Source organism: Lissotriton vulgaris, chromosome 5 (genome assembly GCF_964263255.1).
Source record: "Lissotriton vulgaris chromosome 5, aLisVul1.2, whole genome shotgun sequence".
Classification (NCBI taxonomy): domain Eukaryota; kingdom Metazoa; phylum Chordata; class Amphibia; order Caudata; family Salamandridae; genus Lissotriton; species Lissotriton vulgaris.
In genome coordinates, this window is record NC_141693.1 from 1049629786 (window position 1) to 1049649037 (window position 19252).

General features: G+C 46.1%; 1 protein-coding gene across 4 annotated transcripts in view; it reads left to right on the forward strand.

Annotated features, from left to right (window-relative positions):
* SUFU (SUFU negative regulator of hedgehog signaling) overlaps positions 1-19252 on the forward strand; it is a 561046-nt gene that overhangs the window by 244951 nt on the left and 296843 nt on the right. For all 4 annotated transcript variants that reach the window (XM_086922691.1, XM_086922692.1, XM_086922694.1 and 1 more), the window contains exon 6: positions 13410-13482. In XM_086922691.1, coding sequence (XP_086778817.1) covers positions 13410-13482 — 73 coding nt within the window. The remainder of the gene's footprint in view (positions 1-13409; positions 13483-19252) is intronic.

A 19252-nucleotide genomic window follows, 5' to 3' on the forward strand; every position in this document is an offset into this window, starting at 1 on the left:
CCAACTTAGTCCACAAGCCACACGCCGTCGGCCAGAGGAATGGGAGAGTACTCTGCAATGCAGGATCCCCAAGGCAACGGCAGCACAACAGAAACCGGGCAAGCAAGGTAAGCCCCCAGCAGAGCCCGCCCGCGCAGGGAGAAAACCCACACCCCAGAGCCCGCTAAAGACGGACAGAAACGCTCAAGTGAAGGAGGTGGCGGGAACCTCAAAAAGCTTACCGCAGCCACAGAAAAGGTTGCGAGCGTCCCTCAATTTGAAGTGGCGAAATTAGCAGCAAGCCGGAGCCATAGAATTCGCTGGCTGGAGCGACTGAAGCCCGACCAAAGCGCAGGCAGCCACCAGTGCACCTTGTGCATCAAGGGAGAGCTTTCTAATACAAGGCACAACCAATAGCCGTTTCCCCTCGAGGGCACAACGCTGTAATGCGAAACAGCAGCCGTCACAATCCCGGAACTGGTCCGCTAGGGCGGACTGGAGTAGAACGCAAGCAACCTCATAGGGAAGCCCACAGCCGTCCTAGAGGCCGAAAACACCCCATCAGAGCCCTCCCATGCTGGGTTGACAGACCGCAGAGCCCCAACAACAGAGTCCGCTATAGCAGGGCATAAAGCTATAAGGGAGGGAAAAAGAAACCCCAAGAGCCTGCAACCACCCGAGCTCGCTAGAGCAGAGCATCAAAACCAAATGGTTAGTGCAGAGGCCAGAAGGTGGGGGAACCAGTGCTTGAGCCCGCTCAAGCACGGCATCCACTCCATGGCCCTGGGACCTGCTAGAGCAGGACCTCAGCCCAACTTACCTGAAACACGCTCTGGAGAATCTGCAGCGCAGAACCAAAAGAACAGGTTGATGGGTTGGGCTGGCCCGCCTCTCTTGGAGGTCATGGGTATCTTGGGTCGGCCATATTGGGAGGGGATGGGAGTCTAACTTTTTGCTTTGGAGGGTTCTGGTGTGGAGCTGAAGCTCACTTCGTTAATTATGTGGCTAGGAATACTTAGGAGGAGGTAATTAGGAGTTTACCTTTGCGCTCCTAGATCTATTTTCTGAGAATTTGTATGTTGTGTCGGACTAATTGTGACAGGGATCATCATAAAGGCATTTTTCTCCCTTTCCCTACTTTATCCTGCCTCTCCATTGTCTGTCTCATTCCTTGTACATGCAATATCCTGTTTCTTTGTTTGGAACAGATTTGATTGGTTATACATATATCCATACAGCACTTCAAACGCATATCTTCACAACTATTCAGTTTACAGTGCTGAGCCTATATTTCTACTTAATGTGCCATATTGTTCATCCCCTTATACAGCAGGCCTACATATAATCTTAGCATTCAGCTTTCCTGGATGTGGTCAATAATTCCAATTCCCAGGTATCTCATTAATTACTATGAACCATAACAACCCCTCCGTCCCTGCCCCCCTCAACACCTCCCTCAGTGTTTCATGGTGGACCAGATTCAATATAACAGAAATAGGTTGCGTTCCTTCCTTCTCGTTCCAAGCGTCTATCCCCCACAAATCATTTTATCCCTACAAAGCATTTAATTAAATCAGATTTGCAATATTACTTGCCTTCAGCTATAGGGAGATTCATGTCATCCCACCACATAGTCGCAGTACTCCCTAGATTCTCTCTGGAGGTACTTTTAATCAGCTATTGCCTTCTGGAGTTTCTGCCTGGTGGCCAGTTACATTTTTCAGTTCCTCAACTAAGGTAGACCAGGGTCCTGCTGACTCCAGTGAACCCTTCTCTCTCTAAGCATTTCTAGTTCTAATTGCCACTTCATAATCCGATCAGCATATTCAATCCCTTTTCCAGCTTTCCAGACCAGGTACCCTTTGTCCTTTACAGTTCCGGGCTTTTTCTGTTTTAGCCAGGAGAAGTGCCAGGTCTTGGAATCCACTTGTGACTTTAGTTTTGGTGGGTGTGCGGTGTGCAGTGGACCTCCTTGTCCAATACCCCAACATCTTGTAGTCTAGTTCCTATATTCCCAATAGGCTCTGTGCATTGGAATAACAAATACTATAGTTTAGACGTAGGACTGAGGTAGACTAGGTCTCTATCATATATATTAAACTTAATTGTGAGTGCCAGCTAGCTTAGAGGTCACTAGAAACTTTCTCGAATAAACAAGAAGGGATTAGTTTCTGACAACCGCATAAACATGACAACTTTGTTTCCCCTGGATAAGAAACGCATCTCTAGAGTCGCGGAAACTATCGATATCTATTTTACTCAGTCATTCATGCATGCTTCATTTCACCAGAGGTGCTGAGAAAATAGAGAGACGGGCGTTTTCAATAAAAAGTATTTATTGAACAGTCTTCTTTCTCAAGAATAAGAAATGTACTGCTATAATAGTAATACTGGTTATAAAGTACAAGGCATATAATACGGAAAATATTCTAAAGTAGTACTGTAAAATCATGATATGGTTTTTAAGCCATAAATTGCCTTAAAACATATAAAATACATACAGTAATAAAATAATGACTAAAAGTGCTCAACTGGTGCTTCTAAAATGCGCCTACCCCCTTGTACCTAACCTTGTACAAGGGAAGAAGTAAGTGAGGAGTAGCTTAAGTTTACTATTTCTCTGCCAAGGATCTATCCAAGAATTCTCTAAGGGTCTAATCAGCTCCGTACCTTTGTTTTAGAATGAAGGAGGTCTTGTATCTCTCTCTCAAGACTCGATTTCCCAGCAACCCGCAAGGGTAGCCTGGAAACACTGGAGCTAGATTTCTCTGCAGGAGAAAAGACAGCGTCTCTTAGTGCGTCAGCTGGAGGGTCGGCTTCCTTCGGCACTTGCTGCTGCAGGGCGTCGGGCAAGTAGTTAGTCGATCTGCTCCAAACCACAGTGTGTTTGTCTGGGCAAATGTAGGCATATTTATACTTTGAAGGTGCCGAGTTTGACTTAATAACGTCACTCAAAGACCCAGTTCTGTGAAAACTCCATGATTTCCTAGATAAATTAGTATTCAGGCAAGGGGAAGTCCCTTGCTGCTGAAGGCGGGTTTTTCTTACAAATCATTGTTGATTCTCGGAACATAGTGGAAGTAGCCATGTCTTATTTAGGCTGCATAGGCTCAGCCTAAATATGGTAATGGTTTCTATGCCTATATAAGGATCGGGTAATTTATACCTATATAAGGGCATGAATCGGGAAAATTACACTTGGGTCCTAGATTAATTTACAACAATCTTGTCCTTGACCGTTTTCCAGAACCCTCTCAGCTGTGGGTAACTCCAAAACATGTGGAGAAACTCTGCTCCTACCTCCCAGCAACGTGGGCATGCAGCATCTGTTGTCGCAAAGTATCTATTTATCCTTTCCTGGGTGAGATATGCCCTATGTAGCACATAAAAGTTAATGAGCTAAAAGCTTGGGTTCCTGGAGAGCTTGGTGAAGCACCTCACCAGGTCTTCCCATTTTTTCTCCTCTATGAGAATCCCCAAATCCTCCTCCCACTGCACTTTCCCTTTTTCTAAGGGAGCCACCCATGCTTAAAAGTTGGCGGTACAAGCATGTGATAGCTTTGTATGTCCCAGAGGATAACACTATGTTTTGGCCTCCTTTGATACCGGAGGTTCCCTCAACCCCAACCTCTAAAGTTTCTGGATTGTCGCTGTTAGTACTCTATGCAACAGGAAATGACCCCTCAGGAGTACATATCTGTCTCGGAAGTCTTCAAATGGTATCAATGTTTCCTCCTCAATCAAGGCCCACATTGTTCATACTCCTGTCTCCACCCAATCTCCTAGCCCGTGCAAACCCCCCTCCATGTGTGAGTTCTCTGAGCCATTCTAGCGGGATGTCTGGGGCGTAAGGACTCTTAGTATTCGATTGCTTCAGGAAATGAACCCTAGCACCTACACAGGACCTGGAACTCTAGGTTAGTGTTTGTTCTTGAGATCGTTAGTCTCAAAATTACTCTGTACAACTGGTGGATGTCAGGGACATTGCGGTCCATTTGCTCTGTTCCTGCCTTTTTGCCCACCACCCACTGTGTGAGCCACTGGATCTGTGCTGCCAAATAGACTTTTTTTAAGTCTGGGGGTGCGAGTCCCCCCCCCACTACTTGCCTTTGCAGTGTAGTGAGCGCCACTCTGCGTCTCCCAGTTCCCCACACAAATCCTGTGACCAATGACCTGAGGTCTCGAAAGACACTCGCCGGTATCCATATCGGAAGTGTACCAAAAAAGTATAGTAGCTGTGGTAGCGCCACCATTTTTAGAAGGGCTAGTCTGCCCATCACCGAAAAAGGCAGGAAGGCACTGAAGTTCATGTTAGTTTTCAGTCCCCTTATGGCCTTCCCAACATTACCCTCCAGGGTATCCAAGGTGTCATGATAGACTTTTGTCCCTAGGTACGATAAGCATCTAGACTCCCATATTATATCTTGTTGTATATTTGTTCTGTCTCTGCCCATGGTGGTCGCGAACAGGCATGACATTCTCCAGTTAAACCGGAGTCCCAAGACCTTTCCTAAATGATCGAGAAGTTCCGTTGCTCCTCGTAGATCACCCCTTGTGTTCTGGAGAAAAAGCAGGGGGTTGTTCGCATACAATGCTATATAGTGTTGTAGACCATATATCTCAAGCCCCTTGTATGGTTTTCCCGATCTGGAGTCGCAGGCTAATGCTCCATCACCAAGGCAAATAGTAATAGCTGCAAGGAACAACCTTGTCTGGTACCCCTGGTCACACTATAGCTGTCTGAAATCGCTCTCCCAGTTTTCACCCTAGCCAATGATCCCGCATATAGTAATGTTCGAGGCATATGAGCTGCAGATTACACACTGTGCATAGTTGGCCACCTAGTGTTGAGCCCGGATGTTAACAGTTTGTTTTTGTTGTAGAAAAGTCTTTGGAAGTCACAGGATAGGTGACTCCTCCTTTGTATCATACTGCACATGGGCATCAGCTCCATCCCCAGATTGTTTTCTACCCACCACCGGGTTCGGATGTGTTTGCAATGCTCCATGTTGTAACCGATTTCCTTCGGCGAGCAATCCTCACCAGCTTCAACGACATAGTTTCTAACGCGTTTACAGTCGACGCTACTCTTCAACTTTGAAGTCTTCGATTACAGTCGTTGACGAAGGCCTTCGGGCCCACCTACGCCTCAACTTCCAGCTCATGGAAAGGACTCCTTTCCTCTATGTGGGTCGAAGTTTCCCCACACAGACCTACATGAGGTGTGTAACCTTTGCCTCTCTCTGGAGCCCGAGGGCAGAGACTGTTCCGCTTGTGCCTCCTTCCGTTCCAAGAAGGCGATCCGGGACCGAAGAGCTAGGAGAACAATGGCTCGTTCATCAGCTCCGATTCCAGACGACATCTTCCAAGAGGGTGTCGACGTCCAAGAACACCACGGCGTCGACAGCAACTCCGAGGCCTAAGATTCGGAAGTAGAGGACATCACTCCAGCACAGCCGTCAACCCCGACTGTTCCTCGACACATTTAAAAAAGCTTCGCTCACACCCTCGCCCTCGGGCGCCCACCGGGACACTGCTTCCACTGCCCCGCCTTCGGGCCCGGCTAAGAAGCTCACTAAGTCTTCGGGTGACTCGAGCTCGAGGCTGCCGGCCCACGGTGCCGGCGCACACCTAATGGCACCGAAAAAGACATCGGACGCCACGCCGGCATCGAAACAATTGGCGCCAAAGCCTACTGCTAGCCCTTTGGCACCGAAACCAAAATCGGACCCAAGCAAACACGCTTCGGATTCGAAAAGAAAATCGGATCCGAAAAATCCATCGGAGCCGAGAAAACCGTCGGATCCCAAAACCCCATCGGAGCTGAGGCAATCATCTGAGCCGAAAAAAACATTTGGAGCCGAAAAAGACTCATACTTCTCCGGCTAAAGACACTGCCAAACAACACGCTTCAAAGCCAAAAGAAACCCACAGCTCGGTGCCGAGAAATCCCTCCACACCAAAAGATCTGCCTCCTGTAGAGGACTTATTTCATCCAGACACTGGTCGATTAACTCTTAGTTAAAAAAAACGACCACTGGATACACCTGTCCCAGCTCCTCATCCAAAGAAGGACATTGCTACCTCTCCTCTAAGGACTCCTTCCCCTCCTCCTCCACATATGCCATCACCACCTGCTCCCCTACCACAGCACTCCCCTACATTTTCTATCATACCAGATGATGACAACAGGGATGATAGCTCTGGCGATACAGGGGATGGTGAAGATGATCCCTCTATTCCTCTGGGCTCACCTGACCTGTGGAATGATTACAACACCCCAGACGTCCCTAATGTCCCTCAAGATGACATATATCCCTCTAGGCCTTCCCCACCAGAAGACACTATGGGATTTAATCAGCTAGTACACAGGGCTGCACAATACCATGGGGTGGACATACTTACTGACCCTGTAGATGAAGACTTCCTAATGGATACCTTTGATAATGTACATACGTCCTCGTCAATTTTACCCATGCTTAAGGGAGTTATTAAGCATGCTCCAGTAGTCTTCAAGGACCCAGTTAGAACTCGGGCCATCAACCCACAAATCGAGAAAAAATATAAAGCTGCCCCTTCAGATCCAGCATATAATAAAGGCCTAATACCAATAGACTCTCTTGTGGTCTCTAATGCACGCAAAAGAGCAAATTGACAAACATCAGGTGAAGATTCCCCCACCAGATAAAGAGTCTAAGCTCCTTGACGCATCAGGTAAAAGAACTGCGTCTCAGGCAGCAGACATGTGGCATATTGCCAATACACAAGCATTATTTGCAAGATATTACAGGGCACATTACGATGAATTAGAATCATTAATGCAGCACCTCCCTGATGGGTATAAAGACAGAGCAAATGAGCTTATCCAAGAAGAAAAAAATATTACAAAAACCTCTATTAGTTGTGCACTAGATGCAGCAGACACTGCCTCCAGAGCAGTTAATACCAGTGTTTTGTTGCGTGGACACGCATGGCTACGCATTTCAGGGTTCAAACCTGAAGTCCAAAGTGCTATACTTAACCAGCCCTTTGATGAGCAACACTTATTCGAACCTAATGTAGACATATCCCTTGAAGAGATGAATAAGTATACCAATACAGCCAAATCTATGGGAGCCTTGCAGGCTCCCAGACGCTCATTTCGCCACTCATCTTACAGAGGCGCCACCAGGGGATACTCTTCAGACACACCCTCTACCTCTTACAAAGCCCCCACACAGTCCACCTATAGTAGGGGCTACCAAATGGGTGGTTACAGAGGTAATAACAATAAGGGCAGAGGTAAAAGCAACAACTCATGCTCTGCCTCCACCCCTGCCTAATGACTTCCCTCCCCTTCCCCCGCCCCATTCCACTCCTGTTGGGGCAAGACTACAACAATGCCTACCAACTTGGGAAAACATCACATCAGACAGGTGGGTGCTACAAATAATTCAGTCAGGTTACTGTCTCGAACTAACATCTACCCCACCTCCCAAACATACCACCCAGACAGCGTCCAATGTCACAAGAACATTTGATACTGCCCAGACAGGAGGTTATAACCCTCCTGCAGAAAAAGTCAATAGAAATAGTTCCAATGCATCAGCAAAACAAAGGAGTATACTCCCTGTATTTCTAAATCCCAAAGAAAGACTGATCTCTAAGGCTTATTCTAGGCCTCAGACCCCTAAACCTGTATATACAGTCAGACCACTTTCATATGGTCACACTCCAGCAGGTCCTTTCGCTCCTTTTACAAAACGACTTCCTTGTCACTCTAGATCTCAAGGACGCCTACTTCCACATTCATATCCACACAGCGCACAGAAAATATCTCAGATTTCTACTAGATGGTCAACACTACCAATTCAAAGTACTCCCATTTGGAGTCACAACCGCACCAAGGGTGTTTACCAAATGCCTAGTGGTGGTAGCAGCACACTTAAGAAGACCGCATATTCACGTCTTCCCATATCTAGTTGACTGGCTCATAAAAGCCATCTAATACAGCCAGTGTGTACCACCCACTCACACCACAATTCAACTGCTCCACGACTTGGGATTCACAGTAAATCACACCAAGTTACATCTGCAACCGTCACATGTACAACAATATCTCGGCACTACAATAAACACCCAATTAACACCAGCCTATCCCTCTCCAGCCATGATAACAAGTGTAGAAACTCTCCTACCAAAATTTAAACTGCAACACTCACTTCCAGCTCGAGTGTTCATGCAGCTCATAGGAATGATGGCATCTTGCATATTCATAGTACCTCACGCAAGACTACAAATGCGTCCACTTCAAGGGTGCTTAACATGACAATGGAACCAGGCAAACGGTCAATTAACAGACCTAGTGTTGGTAGACAGTCGGACTCATCGCTCTCTGTAATGGTGGAGCATCAAAAACCTTTCAAAAGGTTGACCGTTTCTAGAGCCAGTTCATCAAATAGTCTTAACAGCGGATGCATCGCTCTCCGGCTAGGGAGCTCACCTACTGCATCACACCATGCAAGGCAGGTGGACACCGCAACAAAACTTACTCCACATCAACTACTTGGAGTTACTAGCTGTATTTCTAGCCCTAATCAATCAATCCTTTAGATGTGTCTATTCAACACATCATAGGATACCTATTACACCTTCAAAAGTGTAATTTAGCGTACACGTCTATCAGACTGCACCTTGCTGCCATTGCAGCATACTTACAAAATAGACCACATAGAGGAGGTACTCTTTTTAGAGTACCTGCCATAAAGGCTTTCATGGAAGGACTCAAAAGAATAATCCCTCCCAGAACACCACCTTCACCAGTGTGTCACTTAAACATTGTTCTCACACGGTTAATGAGACCTCCCTTTGAACCGTTATATAAATGTGAATTGCAATTCCTAAATTGGAAATTAGCTTTCCTAGTAGCTATTACTTCTCTCAGAAGAGTTAGTGAACTACAAGCATTTACCATTCAAGAACCCTTTCTGCAAATACATCATAATAAAGTGGTTCTCCGTACTAATCCTAAACTCCTTCCAAAAGTCATTTCACCCTTCCATCAAAATCAGTCTGTTGAGCTGCCCGTATTTTTCACGCAGCCATAAACCATCGCAGAAAGAGCTCTTCACACCTTAGATGTCAAAAGAGCATTGCTTTACTACATTGAAAGGACACAAACTTTTTGTAAAACTAAACAACTTTTTGTGTCTTTTTCACCACCACATAAAGGTAACCCCATATAAAAATCTGGGATAGCTAGGTGGATTGTTAAATGCATACAAATCTGTTACCACAAAGCTAAACATACGGTATCTATTCCTCCTAAAGCCCATTCTGCAAGGAAAATAGGGGCTTAAATGGCATTTTTAGGGAACATTCCCCTAGAAGATATATGCAAAGCAGCTACATGGTCTACACCGCACACATTCACAAAGCACTATTGTGTAGATGTGCAAACTAAACAACAAGCAACTGATGGCCAGGCTGTTCTAAAAACTCTGTTTCAAACAACTGCAACAGATTCTGGTGGCCGCTGCTAAAGGTGGGTACTGCTATACAATCTATGCACAGTGTCTAATCTGCAGCTCATATGCCTCAAACGGAAAATGCTACTTACCAGTATGCATCTGTTCTTGGCATGTAGAGCTGCAGAGTTACACACGCCCATCCGCCTCCCCGGCTACCTTTATCTGTTCCAGTATTATCTTAATTAGATGCAAATTACATGGACATCACTACTTTCTTGTAAAACTCTATCACTTCCCTAATGGCGAAAAACAATCTGGGGATATAGCCGATACCCATGCGCAGTATGATCCAAAGGAGGAGTCGCCTAGCCTGTGACTTCCAAAGACTTTTCTACAACAATAACAAACTGCAAACATCCGAGCGCAACACTAGGTGGCCATCTATGCACAGTGTGTAACTCTGCAGCTCTACATGCCAAGAACAGATGCATACTGGTAAGTAGCATTTTCCTTTGTCCATATTACAAATCCCTGACCCAGACCAAACTTTTCCGATATTCGGCATAGATAGGGCCATTCTAGGCTATCAAAAGCCATTACGATATCTACTGCAAAGATAGCCCCTTCTTCTTCATCGTATGTGCTTCAAGTATTCTGAATAATCTCCGGACATTGGTAGAGGTGTTACGTCCAGGTATAAACCCTGCCTGGTCTCTGTGTATCAGGTTACTCAAATGTGGGAGAAGGCACATTGCTAGTATCTTGCTTAGACCCTTGTAGTCCAGGTTAGGCATAGACATTGGTCTATAAGCTATTTTATCATCAGGGGACTTACCTGGCTTTAAAAGTGGCACTACTAAAGGCTCTTTTGACACTGCAGATAGTCTTCTTACGTCTCTAGCCCCTTTATAGAGGCTCACTAACGTGGGGCCTAATTCTTAGATGTACATCAAATAAAATTCTACTGGCAGGCTGTCCGTGCCAGGGGTCTTCTTTCTGGCCAATGCTTTAATGGCTGCCCTGATCTCTGCAAGCTGAAGATCCCCCCGTGCCTCTGCCTCTTCAGCTGTTACTATTGGAAATGTTATTGGATGCAAAAAGTGATCTATGTCTGTCTCTGCACAGGTTGTCTTACTCTGGGATAATCTGCATAATAAGCCTTAAATGTGCTATTTATGCCCAGTTGAGTGTGAATAGCGGGTGCCTCCCCTTCCCTAAGTTCAAGAATTACAGAATCTTGTTTTGACGGGTTAGCTAGCCACGCCAAGAGTGTCTCTGCATGATCTCTCTCTTTGTGTGCTCGTATCATATAATTTCTGTAATAAAACATCTCAGCCTTTCCATGTGCTCCGCTACCCTTTCTTTAGCTTCGATCAGCTGGTCCCGCACTTCATTATGTTCAGGCCTAAGTTGCTCTACATCCCTCACCTGCTGCTTCGCAGCCAGGTTCTCCCATAAGAGGGTACCTCTTGTTCCCGCTACCTCAGATATACATCTACCTCTGATAACTGCCTTAAAGGCGTTCCACACAATTAGGGGGTCTGTGCCTCTTCCATCGTACTCATCGAAGCATTGAATAATGGCACTTTTAATTGTGGCGTGGAAGACAGAGTCCTCAAGTGCTTCAGGTGTTTTGCCGTGAAGTTGGAATACTGGCCCGTAGTGTATCCCATCTCATTTCCAGTAACAAAGGGTTATGATCAGAGATAGACCTGGCTAGGTATTCACTGGTCCCCGCTAAATCATATATGTCTGGTGTGCAGGGTATTGTATCCATCCTTACATGTAAGTCATGCAAGTGGGAAAAGAAGGAATAGTCTCTCACCTCTGGGTGATGAGCTCTCCAAGAGTCTATAATGCCCCATTGCGTTTGCCGTTCATTCCTTCAGGGCCTTCGCTGACCTGACTATTGGGACATCTCGTAGTTGTGGGTAGGACCGGTCAAGTTCAACATTTGTTACACAATTATAATCCCGTGCTGGTGGGAGTGACCACCATTAGACGTGCAGGGAACAACATTGCATAGGGTCAATTTTTCACCCCCAGAAAGGTTGCATGCTGCTAAAGCACCTCCCTTGTAAAATCCGGAAAAATCTTCACTTTACTATTATTTATTTGTAGGTCATGCTGTATTCGCGCTTGGGCTTGGATGTGGTCCCCATCCCTATAGTGCAGGAGTTTGGCTATTATAGGTTGTGGGGCTGTCCACGGTTTGGGAGGTTGGGTAGGAACTCTGTGTACCCTCCCCAGGGCATAGAATTGGAAAAGGTCCTATGGCGCTACCTCCCTGTGAAGCCACTCCTCGATGTAGGTCATCAACCCTACGAAACCTCCTGTAGGCCAATATGCTCTGTGTGCCTCAGTTACTCTCGTTTTCCTCAGCCCTACCAGGGGCTTTGCCTGAGGTTCTCAAATTTGCCTTTTACTCAGGCGTTGTTTATTCCCCTCTTTCTGTCACTGTTCTCTTTTAATTTGCCACGTATTCACTAACCAGCCCTATCTAGTTGGTCAATTTAGGGCGCGAGTGAACTTCACATGTGAATAATAGTAGCAGCTTAGGGCCAAAAAGTTCAACACTCTAAACTGCCCGCTGTAAGTCAGTAGCACCAGGCGGTAAGGGTGCAGCGAAAAGCTCACTGTACAGGACTCCTCGGAACTCACCGAGTTCCGAGGAGTCCTGTACAGTGAGCTGTTCGCTGCACCCTTACCGCCTGGTGCTACTGACTTACAGTGGGCAGTTTAGAGTGTCTGCTTCAGCGTTGGAGACCCGCTGCACTTTCACTGGGTCTCACCGCCACGCGGTTGTCTCTGCAGTCTTGTGTCCCCCTCCAGATCAGGACTAGGTTACCGAAGCTGTCCTTCACCTCTGCGGCTGGAGGTCCTGATGAACGGCGGGCGCGCCTCGGTCCCTTCACGCTGCTCTAGTCGTACGAGGCAGGCCCGAGTTGACTCATGCCACTATTGCTCCGAGCGTCTTCTAGGGAGTTATGCCCCCATCTGGTGTGCTCAGGGCTCCCGTTCCTCGGGATCAATCTCCTCGGTCAGTGGCAGATTGCCGCCGCCCGCAAGCCCGCCAGGTTGCCTGCTTCCTTTCTGGGCACTTCAGCGCCTAAGCAATTGCAGGAATGAGGGAGTCCTACTTTGTGCTTGGTGACTTGGTAGCTCGTCGGCAGCCGCCATCTTGTGTCTGCCGACCTCTGCTCGTTTTTCTCTGCCTGGGGCTGTTTCAGGGTCCGCTCCAGGCGTGTACCTCATCGTCTCCAGGTATGTTAATGTTCCTGGTCCCTGATGCCTTATTTACAAGGGCTGGGATATTAGGAGAATCGATAACAGGAGTCCCCCCCCCCCTGCACATGTAATATCCTGTTAATAATCATTGGTGAGGACCTTCTTGAATAGTATAAAAGTATAGTCTACATGTAGCGCCATTAAGAGGCATGATTAGCTGTTGCTCAAACCCCCGACCACACCCATCATGACTCGCCTTTGTTTCTATTGGGGGTGGAGGGAGAGGGTTGACAGATGCCAAAAAGGTTGAACTTAAAGTGGTTGCAGAGGTGTCCGCTACTAGTAGTATTAAAGCGCTTTGAGCCTGTCCAGGAAAAAGCCTTGTAGATAAATCCTTTCTTCATGTTAGTTGATTGGTGTATTATAATAAATGTTCACCCATTTTATTGACAGTTGCTTAAAGTGTAATGGCATGATAAGATTTGAAACATTCACTGCAGACAAATTATTTATTTTAGTATTTGACGTGTTGTGCGTTTTCTTTTTTCACTAAGTGAAATTTTCAAATTTAAATCTGATATGTATATCTCTGTATTCCTCCCTCTTAGTTTGTATGGCTTTTGAATATTACAACAGCTCTGATAAGGTGAAATAGGATTTCTTACACAATCTAAAAAAAAAACCGATTATTGTATGTTTAGGATTTTTTACGGCAGTGATTGTGAGTGTAAACTATTTGGTTTCTTTCTTCAGAGCTGGAGGACCATGGTTGATAACCGATATGAGAAGAGGCGAAACCATATTTGAAATTGATCCACATCTGCAAGTATGTGTGTAGCGGGGGCATATAAAATATTTTATAAACTGATTTGCACATGTAAATTCCTGTGTGGCCCATCTGCACTTCCTTCATTGGTTTCTAGGATCTTATCGTCAATAGCTTTCAAACAGGAATATTATAAAAGTGTACTTCACAAAATTACAAGTATGTATTTGTATTTCTTTAAGATTAAATGCAATGCTTAAAATGGGTTTCTGCAATTATAGATAAGCTGTGGTGACAGTGCAAAATTAGCAAGGATGGACTTCGGAAGTCAAAGACCACTCAAAAAAAGGGCTTGTATATTTGTAACAGTGTATGCCAGTAACTCCATTCAATCACTAACAACAAGCTTTCGGCACCAAGATTCAGAAAGACTAGATTATTTACTTACAAGTTCTTGTGAAGTCACCGGTTCCTACATCAGAATGCTTGGAGGAAGAGCATGCTTTCAAAGGAGACATAAGATGTGTAATCAAAGTTTGAAGTAGGACATATTGAGTCTCAGTAACAGTGATGATGTTGCCTATATGTGTCACCATTGATGGCTGGGTCTTCGTGTCTTCCTGCTTAGAAATGCCTTAAAGTAGGATCTCAATAGACGTCTCTTGACCTTAGGTGTTTGGTTGGCTGGGATTTGTAAGCTATAAGAAGAAGTAACCCATCTGGAATGAATGAACAAAGTCTTATATCACGCAACTTAGCCCAAGGGCATCAAGGCGCCAAAGCAGGTCATCCAATACACAGTCCGACAGAGTCGGCTTTACAAGTACGCTTCAGAGAAGAGCCAAGTTTTTAGGGCCTTATGGAACAGAGCGAGCAAGGGTTGCCCTAGAAGCTCAGGGGGGAGAGAGTTCCACAATCTGGGTGCTACAGAGGAAAATGTTCTGCCTCCCCATTTTGCTCTTACAAACCTAGGGACCTCAAAGTTTTTATTAGAGAACGAAGGAATCTACTAGGGGAATAGGGATGTACAAGAGACTTAATCCCCTCTGGACCAGTACCATAAAAAGCTCCATGAGATAAACAAAGAATTTTAAAAGTGATCCTGGAGTGTAAGGGAAGCCAGTGTAAGTTCTCCCAATCTGCCGAGGCTGAAGTGGTGGTTTTGAACTGGAGGTTCAGAACCATCTTCGCCGCAGCATTCTGGACCATTTGGAGACGATGGATAAGGCTTTTGTTAATGCCCAGATAAAGAGCATTACAATAGTCCAATGTAATAGAAGAGGAGAACTACCCTGCCAAGGAATGATTATATGGTCCCTTCAACGGGATCCAAGGGATGAAGAGGGGGGTGACAAAGATTAATGCTTCGGAGCCAATGATATATCAGACAACATCAGAATCAATAGTGAAAAGGTAGAATTTTTTTTTATTATTATTTTTCTGGAGATGACAGTTCATAAATAGGGTCCATGAGGCAACATTCTGAAGCATATATACACACACAGGAGAGAGGCTTTCCTCCTAGGGCTAAATAAGTATAATCATTAAAAGGTTCAGACAAAAAATATGAGTTTATAGACGTCCACACGCTCCCACAGTCATTCACTAAACATACACTTCTCACTTTCTCTCACACAGAATAATGCAATCATAACCATACACACATGGGGGGACCTGGGGGCCTGCAATATCACAATCAATAGTTGCTAGGGTAAAAAGACCAACATGGAGGCAGTTAGAGATGGGGTACAGTAAATGATGATACACTGAAGGCCATCCATGTAGATCATGCCAACGCGCGTTTCAATGCAAGGCCGATTTGGGCTGCATCTTCATCAGGGCATTGGGGACCAGGGAGGGGGACAAACATACATTTTTCTCATAGGAGAAGTTTTATCATCATAAGCTTTTCAGCAATTCAAAAGATGTTCCCGCAGCGAGGGATTTCTCACGGCTTCATCTGGGTAGAAGTCAAGCGGGCTTCCAGATTTAAACAAATCCTAATGAACAATTGGAGAACAGGCACCTCTTTTACTGGTTTCCTTCACCGGCAGCACATCTATTTAAAACAGACTCTGGGGTGAAAAAAACCGAGTGGAGATAATTTGAACGTTCTGTAAATGATCTCTGTAGGTCTAATCTCACAAAGTCAGGATCGACGGAGCCAGGAGGGAACAATCATGTCATAAATAAATACCCAGCGGCCGCCGGGTTCGGCTTTCCGAGCCGCGATCGGGCTATAGGGTAGAGCCCTTCAAAGATCCTCCAGTCGATCAGGGGATAAGGGGGTCCAAATTCGAGGATCAGAATGCAGGGGAGAGCAGGGACGGATCGCGGGGTCGGCGTCCTCTCTCGTCTGCCCCAGTCCTGCCGCCGACAAGAGAGGACGCCGACCCCGCGATCCGTCCCTGCTCTCGCCGACCCCGCGATCCGTCCCTGCTCTCCCCTGCATTCTGATCCTCGAATTTGGACCCCCTTATCCCCTGATCGCCTGGAGGATCTTTGAAGGGCTCTACCCTATAGCCCGATCGCGGCTCGGAAAGCCGAACCCGGCGGCCGCTGGGTATTTATTTATGACATGATTGTTCCCTCCTGGCTCCGTCGATCCTGACTTTGTGAGATTAGACCTACAGAGATCATTTACAGAACGTTCAAATTATCTCCACTCGGTTTTTTTCACCCCAGAGTCTGTTTTAAATAGATGTGCTGCCGGTGAAGGAAACCAGTAAAAGAGGTGCCTGTTCTCCAATTGTTCATTAGGATTTGTTTAAATCTGGAAGCCCGCTTGACTTCTACCCAGATGAAGCCGTGAGAAATCCCTCGCTGCGGGAACATCTTTTGAATTGCTGGAAAGCTTATGATGATAAAACTTCTCCTATGAGAAAAATGTATGTTTGTCCCCCTCCCTGGTCTCCAATGCCCTGATAAAGATGCAGCCCAAATCGGCCTTGCATTGAAACGCGCGTTGGCATGATCTACATGGATGGCCTTCAGTGTATCATCATTTACTGTACCCCATCTCTAACTGCCTCCATGTTGGTCTTTTTACCCTAGCAACTATTGATTGGGATATTGCAGGCCCCCAGGTCCCCCCATGTGTGTATGGTTATGATTGCATTATTCTGATTGTGAGAGAAAGTGAGAAGTGTATGTTTAGTGAATGACTGTGGGAGCTTGTGGACGTCTATAAACTCATATTTTGTGTCTGAACCTTTTAATGATTATACTTATTTAGCCCTAGGAGGAAAACCTCTCTCCTGTGTGTGTATATATGCTTCAGAATGTTGCCTCATGGACCCTATTTATGAACTGTCATCTCCAGAAAAATAATAATAAAAAAAGTTCTACCTTTTCACTATTGATTCTGATGTTGTCTGATGTATCATTGGCTCCGAAGCATTAATCTTTGTCACCCCCCCTCTTTATCCCTTGGATCCCGTTGAAGGGACCATATAATCATTCCTTGGCAGGGTAGTTCTCCTCTTCTATTACATTGTTCTTACCCCAAATTTTTCCTGCCTTTATCTAAAAAAGAACCCTTTGGGGAATCCCCTTCTATTTTGTCATTACAATAGTCCAGTCTAGAGGAGACTAATGCCACCGTAACCTGTTTCCGAGCATCAGGGGAAAGATAATGGGCGATCTTTTTAAGAACCCTAATGATGCCACAGCAGGTGGAAACGGTCCTATTGACCTGACGGTCAAATGAGAGGGCAGTGTCCAGTATCACTCCTAAGTTCTTAGCATACTGGCGTGGGAGGGGTCATTCCCCAAGTGAGGGTGGCCACCAATCCCGTGACCAGATATCCTGATTGCCCCCAAAGATCAAAACCTCTGTTTTCTCCCCGTTCAATTTCAGGAAGTTCTGCACCATCCACTGGGAGACAGCCTCCATACAGCCCCTCAAATTCTGAGCAGAATCCTTCACTGAAAGAGTGAGAGAGACCATGATTTGGGTGTCGTCAGCATAGGACAGCACCTCCAGCCCAAATGATTTAACCACCCTGGCAAGGGGGGCCATATAGATGTTAAACAATGTGGGGCTCAATGAAGAGCCCTGAGGGACCCCACAGTGCACAGGCTTGGGGGCAGACAAACTGACCCAGTTTCACTCTCTGTTCCCTATCATTAAGAAAGGAAGCAAGAAGACTCGGGGCAGGGCCTCCGACCCCTATCTCCCTAAGGCGAGACACCAGTATAGATGGGGACAGAGTGTCGAAGGCCGCCGTAAGGTCCAACAGGACTAGAAGAGTGGTATGGCCCTTGTCGACCTGAGAGTGAATATTGTTAACAGCCGTAAGAGCAGTTTCGGTGCTTTGAAGTCTCCTGAAGCCATGCTGAGAGGCATCCAAAAGGGCAGAGTCCCTGAGATAAGAACTTAGATGGGAGTCCCTTAAGATGTGACTCAAACATCTTTGCGGGGGCGGGAAGAATAGCAATGGGGCAGGTTTCTTCAGAAGTGGGTTTACAACCGCCATCTTCCATAAGGAGTGAAAGGCTCCCTCCAAAATGGCACAGTTCAAAACATTCATAAGGGGTGGAATAACCTTCCCAGCAGGCTTTCAGTACTTTAAGTGGACAAGGGTCTAGAGGAGAGCCAGATTTAGTATTGTCCAGAAGCTGAGTCATCGCCTCTGGTGTTAAAAGAGGAAAGGATAGAAGACTCGGGAGCTGCTCACCAGGCAGACTCCCGGTCTCAAAAGAGGCTGGGGGAATAGGAGGTCCCACACCAGAGTTTAATGATTCAAGCGTGCAATAAATATCAACGATCTTAGTATGGAAAAAGGTGGAAATGTTATTGCACAACTCTTGAGATTCCACTATAGAATCTACTACCTGGGGAGAAGATAGGGAGTCTATGATCTTAAAGAGATCTCTAGGAGAGTTGAGAGAGGCAGTAACTTTAGAGAAATAAGCCCTCTTTTTCTCCACAATGGCTAACTTGTATTCCTTTAGACAGAGTTTATGTTGTTCCTTCTCCAAGGGATCGAGATGGGCACACCAGAGCCTCTCCTGTTTTCGACACCCTTGTCTCAATTGTCTAAGTCTGTCTGAGTACCAGGGAGCTGATGGACTCTTCCTCGCTGAATAGTGCTGTTTAAGAGGGGCCAAGATATCCAATGCCCCTGAAAGAGCATGCGCGAGTTCAAGAGCCGCCGAGTTAACATCCTGCGAGTCAACAGACACCAACTCATTCAGATAGGGAGAAAGTACATCATTATTGATAGATTTAAAATTCCTTCTGAATTCCAGCTTCTTAGCGTCTGGCAAAGGAAAACTGTTTCCTGGTAGGACAGATCTAGCGGTACAGCAAAGTGGTCAGACCAAGCTAAAGGGACCGGAGGTCCCACCCTCAGCCTAAGGTCATTAGAAAAGACTCCATCGAGGGTATGCCCTGCCAAATGGGTGGGGCCTACCACCAACTGAGCCAGGCCGCAAGGGTCCAAAGTTTCCAGGAGAGCCTGAGTATCTCTAGATCCCGTATTCTCCAAATGGAAATTAAAATCGCCAAGAAGAGTAATATTGGGCCTATCGATAAATGGCTCTAACAATTTGATAATGTCCTGGCTGAAAGAGGATCTAGGCCCAGGTTGTCTATAAAACAAAAGGCCAGAAAAAGAAACAGAAGGACAGGAGTTAATAGAAAAGTAAAAGGCCTGAACAGGGTCTGAGGGAGTAGAGAGAGACACAGTGCGACAGATAAGAGAGTCCCTATACAAGATTCCCACTCCTCCTCCTCGGCGACCAACTCTGTCCATCCTAGACCGAGCATAGCCGGTAGGGATGGCATCTACCAGGTCAGGTTTTGAGGCATCTGTTGCCCAGGTCT